A 6,531-nucleotide genomic window follows, 5' to 3' on the forward strand; every position below is an offset into this window, starting at 1 on the left:
AAAAGTTGAAAAGTTGAATTTGAATTATAGTTTAGCAAGGAGCTGTAAATAATTCAGTTGTCTTTTGTGGTTTTGTTAGGTTTTTTTTTTTGTTTTCTTGTGTTGCAGTCGCTGCAGACTGAAGTGAAACAGTTTGGAGAGATTGCAATAAGTGATAAAGCCATGGACGAGGCAGAAAAAAAAGCTTGGAGGCTAGTGGAAAAGACAAGAAGAGCTCTGAGGGATTACAAGTGGTACCGTTTATTTAACAACAAAAGACCAGAAAATGTTTTCTAGTTTAAAGTTCTCGCACCTTAACTCTATTTATTGTTTCTCAGAGTCCAAGATGAGCTGACAAACCTTTTAGCCGCAAGAGACCAAGAACAAAATAGCATAAAAAGTAACTGTTACTGCAACCTTTGCATACGTGATCATTGGTAAACCACATGTAAAGATTTGCTGTATTCTATAGCCTCCTGCAGAGCGAGCAGGAAGCAGGCTGACAGTGAGAGAGAACTAAGCTTGGTGTTGTCCTTCACTGCCTGAGCTCTTCCTTCTTTTGAAACCTGACTGAAGACACTTCACTTGGTGGAGATCTACCTCTTCTTGAATTTTAGCCAGCTGGTCAACATGTTGCTTCGGACTCCTGCCCTGCTCCTCCTCTGTGTGTCCATGGGCATGAGTGCCACTTTGGGTTACTACCAAACTGAAGCCACTGAAGAGGGGGAAGCTACTGCTTTGAACACCCAAGCTGCTCCTCTAGATTCTGCTTTGAGTGATACAATATCAGCATATAATCAGGGAGCTGACCTACCTGAAGTGGACCAAGCCAAAGGGTCAGACACAGACAGGGATACTCCTGATGTAGACTCTGCTACTATTGAAGCTCTTGCAAAGAAAGCTGTTGCCAAGGAGCAGCTTCCATCTGAAGAGGAGGCTAATGAGATCCGGCCCGTCCGGACAAACAAGGCTTTGAATAAACCCCTGGAACAAGATGATGCAAGCAGCTGGAGCATCAACTCCATAAGAGAGAGCTTCCAAACTGTGCACGGATACTTTGACTCCCTGGTTGAGCTGGTCGGGGGATACAATGGTGTCTGTGAATACCACTGTAGATATGGTAAGGATCAATCTTGTACTCATACTTTATATTAGTTTTGGTTCCCTCAGAGGTATTAACAATATTTTTCCCTGAACTCCAAAAATTCTGTTGCAAAAACACAGAAAACCTTCTGTTCTCATGTTTTATGTCCTCACACATATTCAACAAGGTTTGTCCTTTTGAACCTTTGAATTAAAAGCATTTGTTGAGGGGCATGGGTCATTTTTGTTATGCAATCAATGTAGATGCTTTCAAACCAGAGTTGCAGACTATCTTACATCAGAAGAGAACTTAACCTCTTCATAACATGAGGACCCAAATAACAGGCAAGATGGTTTTTAGACCTGTAACATATTCTCTGGTGTCTTGCCTTTATTTTGATACCAAAACAATTAAAATAAACTCTGTAGTTCTTGAGATATATTCAATTGATTTTGGGCATGTTATTTTCAAGCATATTTCTAGAAAACAGGCCTAGTGTCCAAGAGGTGAAGGATGTTTTTATTCCAGGTGGATCATCAAAATAAGTGGTCCTCCTAATAGTCATTCTGGTGATATGTTGTGTAAGGCCGTTGTGCTCAACCCCATTTTCTCTTACCGGTAGTGAGTCTGACATAGTGGAAAAACTGCAAATCTTCTTTTGGAAGACGCAAATAGCAACTTTTAAACAGAGCATGCACCAGGAGAAATGGATTGCATGCTCTTGCATGCGTTTAATAGGCATTTCCTCTCGGGAGTGGGTACAGTGTTGTGCATGTAAATTTTTGGAGTGCGGGTCTTTTAAAAAATTTGTGAAAAATTAACAGAACCAAGATCAGATTTTTATTTAGGGATTATCAATGAAAAAAGATGGGGCATATACATTTGAATGACACATTTCTAGTGCTTTATTGAAAATATGTAACTTTGATATCCATGCATCTTTTTAATTTCACTTAAAAGTCATGCACTTATCTGTTCCATTCTACTAAATCACAGTGATACATGGAGGCCTAAGGTTTAATTTTGTAAGAAGTGTTTGCTAATCCTAAAGCTTAACAGAGTCTGTTTGCTTTCATAGGAGAACTGCAACTTCCTCGGCCTGACTACAAGCACCAAGAACCCAATGGCTGCAGCTCTTCGCTGGTGGAATTGCAGGTGAATGCTGCTGTAGGTGGCCTGCTCATAGCACCATCCTAAAAAATGTAATTTTACCCCAATAATACCTTGTAGAGTGGTGAACCATGATGAAACATAGTTCTTTCTTATGGCAGCTTGATGTGGGAATCCCTGCAATGACAAATTGCTGTAACCAGCTGGATATGTGCTACGACACCTGCGGTGTGAACAAGTACGACTGTGATGCCAAGTTTCGCTCATGCCTTCATGGCTTCTGCTCTGACCTGAAGAAGAGTCTGGGCTTTGTTTCCAAAGTACAAGGTGACAAACTCCTTCAATCAGCTTGTGAATCTATGGCAAATGCTCTCTACAACACAGTGTGGACTCTGGGTTGCAGGCCTTACATGAACAGCCAGAGGGCATCATGTGTCTGCAAGGGAGAGGAGAGGGATGAACTGTGACAGACAGAACACTGTACTTCTCAAAAATAACAGAGTAATGGATGTTTCTGCATATTACCATCCCTTTCATATGACCACTCAGGAAATGTTCAGAGTATCTGAAGTGGGATTTGGTCAAAAGGCTTAAAGAAGTAAACAACTTTTGGTGACTTTACTAGACATGAATCCAGATTAGTTGGTTCTAGAGACCGAAGCGTGCATTTAGCCCAAATATAACTGAGCTCAAGACAGAATCCCTCTGCTTTATATCAAACCCAGTCTCTAAAATAGCCAAGCTATTTATGCCAAAGGATATTTGGACAAAAAATGTAAGTTTTTGTTGAGTTTTATTTAAGTAAACTGCAGCAGTTCTTATTCCTTTAATGGAGAGGTGTCATAGGGCATTCATTCTAAGTGCTACAGTATGGAATCCGGTACCATTGGCAGATTATTGCAAACAGTTTCAACTAAAAATGTTCATACATATTGTATTAGCAGAGATTAACTGTTTAAACTTTCACAAGGAGCTGCTGTTAAACCTATCATAGTTATTTAGGGTTAACAGAGATGGGAAGTAACGAAGTACAAATACTTCGNCTGAACTTTACCAGGTTAGTGACTCACACACCCATTAGCATTTCCAGTCTGGGTTCTGAAGTCACTAACCTGAGTGTCCCTGCAGAGTATCCAGAGAACCTGTCCCTGCTTCCTTTAATAAAGGCTTGTTTTGAAATTACCATGATCCATCTGCTTGAATTCTGTATCCTATGTTCTGAGCTTTTGACAGTTACATTAGAAAAACTTGTTAAGGAAATTGCATTAAATTATATTTTCACAGCTCGCCTTCAAATACTTGAACAAAGATCTAACCTTGACTTTGCTCATCTGTAACTCTTATATTCTGAAAGGCTGCCAGGAACAACCACTGCTGTTCCACTTGCTGTGGCTGTGCTATGACCACTGTTTGTTTCTGAAACTGCTTACTGCTGCCGCTGGGCAGAGCTCAATTTGTGGCACTTCTGGTGTCAGTTGGATCTAATAGTGACACTTCCAGCGGCACTTTCATTGGCACTTCTATTGCTGTTTATGGTTATACGGTATGATTATATAGGACTGTTAGTCTATAACTACTTTCAAATAATCATATTTTATTTATCTTATTTCTAATAAAAGCTTGTGGAACTTTTACCAGCCCCCTGCCACAAGGTGTCAGAACACCAGCAGTCCATCTGCCTTAACCAACGGCACATCCTTTAGCACATTGTGGCAGCTGCAGTGGCATGGCCCTGCCACCTGCCGCACTTCTATTGCTTTTTATGCACAAACGGTTTAATGTTGGGGTTATTTAATGCTTGCTCTATATTTACTTTCAATTAATGTAATGGCAACAATACAAATTTACTTACACATACACATTGCCGACTTAGCGACACCTTGTGCCACTGGAAGTGCCAATACTCTCCAAGTGTTACTGGCAGTGGTACCATTAGATGCAGCTGCCATAGGAAGTGCCACTACCAGATGCATGTCATGACTGTATGTCATGGAAATCAGTGGGAGGCTGTCTGGCACCCTCTTTGATAGAGTGGCAGGACATGGAAATCAGTGGTAGGTGTCACTGCATCCGCTCCTGTGCCACAGCAGGTGATAAGAATTAGTGGCAGGCCGACTGGTACCTCCTCCACTGCTGTGGTAGGTGCCATTGCCATTATTTGCACCTGCTATCTCTCCAATGCTNGTTTTTGAATATGCGAAGTCCCCGTAAAATGCGTTCGAAGTGCTACAAAAATAAGAAACTTTCGAAATACAATAGGCTCTTGCAGCCTTCGCTGCTTACTTTTAGCCAGAGTTTGGGTTCATAAGGAACTGATTGCATTTAAGTGCCTCTGAAGGCTATTTGGTGACATAATTTTCTGTTGATTAATCCAGGCCAACTTTTATTTTATGGTCCGATTGTTTCGTTGAAAAAAAGCAATTTACTATTCCATTTCCATTTACCAGTTTCTGAGCTTGAAGCTCTAATAAAATATAATTGTTTATCCAAACTGGTGGTTTATTCTAAGTTGTGGGGGGGAAAGACATCAACATATCACACTCTCACAGGCGCATACTTCAAATAACTTCTACGCTTCTTAACCTACTACTAGTAGTATTAAGTGATACAGGATAGAAATTCTCATGTAAGTTCAGGCGCTTACACATATATTAATTTATGCTATTTACTCAGCATAAAAGTTTTCACTCAATCTCTTTCACCTGCAAGGCCACACAATGCCCCTGTGTGAGAGTGTTTGTAGACCAGACATAGCTTCTTCCCAAAACAAGCCAGATTTTTTCTCAAGGTTTATTCATAACATGTTACTGTTAACCAAACTGTCTGTAATTTGTTTAGTCTCTGACTACTTTCTAGGGGGAACGAATGCTGCTCAGGCAGAACGGAGCTGAATACTGTGCCATAAGGGCTGTATGATGAACTGTTCTCTCTTTGCAAAGATATGATAAATAAGTGCAGAGTGAGAGAAATCCTTCGATCTCCATTTATTTAACTAGGATGAATAGTTGAATACTTATTTCCCCACTACACTGCTATTTATGGTTTTTGGCTACCATCTGCACCAGATTATTTGAGCTGTTTGGTGTGAGTAACTCTATCATTCAAGTAATTGTACTGTGATCCTGATTTTGACCTGTTGTCTGGCTTTGGATAACCGAGTTTTTGCTTTGCCCTTGTCTGTTCTGTCAGTTTTGTTTTTGGACTGATTTCCTGGATTCTGCTGGTTAACCAAACTTGGACCAGAGTTTCTAGTGATGGAAAGCTACTTATAAGCCACTGCTCCAACAGACAGCTCCATAGAAGATGGTTGATGTCACAACAGAGTCATTGAAGATCTTTAGGAGAGCCCCCTGCACCCCAAAAGACTTCAGTCTCCTCAGCAGGAAGAGTCTGCTCTGACCCTTCTTGTAGAGAGTCTCATTTTTGTGAGTCCAGTCCAGTTTGTTATTCAGGTGAACACCTAGGTAATTATAACAGTCCACTATCTCAATGTCTGTTCGCTGAATGTTCACCGGTGTCAGTGAGATGGATCTCCTTTTGCGTAAGATCATCACTAGCTCATTGGTTTTCCCTGCATTAGTCAGAAGGTGGTTCTGCTGGCACCAGACCACTAAGTTCTGGAGCCGTTCCCAGAGAACCCCTGGAGGTGGCAGCTTGGAGAGTTGATGGAGAAGTCTGCAGTGTAGAGAATGAAGAGGAACGGTGGCAGAAATGTTCCCTGAGGGTCTCCTGTAATGTAAACCAACCTATCTGAGACACAGCCCTGTGCCTTCACATACTGTGAGCGGCCATTAAGGTAGTCCATAATCCACTTGGACATGTACTGGTCCAACCTGACAGCTTCAGCTTGTAACTTAGGAGTCCTTGCTGGATGGTGTTGAAAGCACTGAAGAAATCAAAGAACATGATCCTCATCAGTGCTTCCAGGTTTCTCCAGATGAGTCAGAATTTGGTGCTGAAGGAAGATGATGGCCTTATTGGATCTACTGGCAAACTGCAGTGGAGCCAATGAAGTCTTCACCAAGGGGGTGGGGGGTGGTGGTGGTGGTTTAAATGGTGTAAGACCAATAGTTTGAGGGTCTTCATTAGGTGTGAAGTCAGTGCTACCAGCCTGTAGCTACAGCCATGGTACCCCTGCAGTGTAAAACATATGTGGGTCAACAAAAAGAATTTGCAAATGTAGTAAAGCCACAATCCGTGCATGACTTCAATATATAGGACTGTCTCAGAAAATTAGAATATTGTGATAAAGTTCTTTATTTTCTGTAATGCAATTAAAAATCATGAAATGTCATACATTCTGGATTCAATACAAATCAACTGAAATATTGCAAGCCTTTTATTGTTTTAATATCGCT

At 41.1% G+C, this 6,531-nt stretch overlaps 1 protein-coding gene across 1 annotated transcript; it reads left to right on the plus strand.

Annotated features, from left to right (window-relative positions):
• Window positions 1–496: 496 nt before the first annotated feature.
• On the plus strand, window positions 497–3,185 carry LOC107097128 (group XIIB secretory phospholipase A2-like protein). The gene is made up of 3 exons (XM_015394144.1): window positions 497–1,099; window positions 2,142–2,218; window positions 2,335–3,185. Exons 1-3 carry the CDS (start codon window positions 610–612, stop codon window positions 2,638–2,640), a joined length of 873 nt encoding a protein of 290 aa, XP_015249630.1. The 5' UTR covers window positions 497–609; the 3' UTR covers window positions 2,641–3,185.
• The last annotated feature ends 3,346 nt before the right edge of the window (window positions 3,186–6,531 follow it).

This window comes from Cyprinodon variegatus, unplaced genomic scaffold (genome assembly GCF_000732505.1).
Source record: "Cyprinodon variegatus isolate N-32 unplaced genomic scaffold, C_variegatus-1.0 Scaffold674, whole genome shotgun sequence".
In the NCBI taxonomy this organism is placed as follows: Eukaryota; Metazoa; Chordata; class Actinopteri; order Cyprinodontiformes; family Cyprinodontidae; genus Cyprinodon; species Cyprinodon variegatus.

Coding starts and splice junctions, on each gene's coding strand:
- LOC107097128 (XM_015394144.1), top strand. CDS start 610: ATGTTGCTTCGGACTCCTGCCCTGCTCCTCCTCTGTGTGTCCATGGGC. Junction 1,100..2,141: donor TGAATACCACTGTAGATATG/GTAAGGATCAAT, acceptor TTGCTTTCATAG/GAGAACTGCAACTTCCTCGG. Junction 2,219..2,334: donor CTTCGCTGGTGGAATTGCAG/GTGAATGCTGCT, acceptor TTCTTATGGCAG/CTTGATGTGGGAATCCCTGC.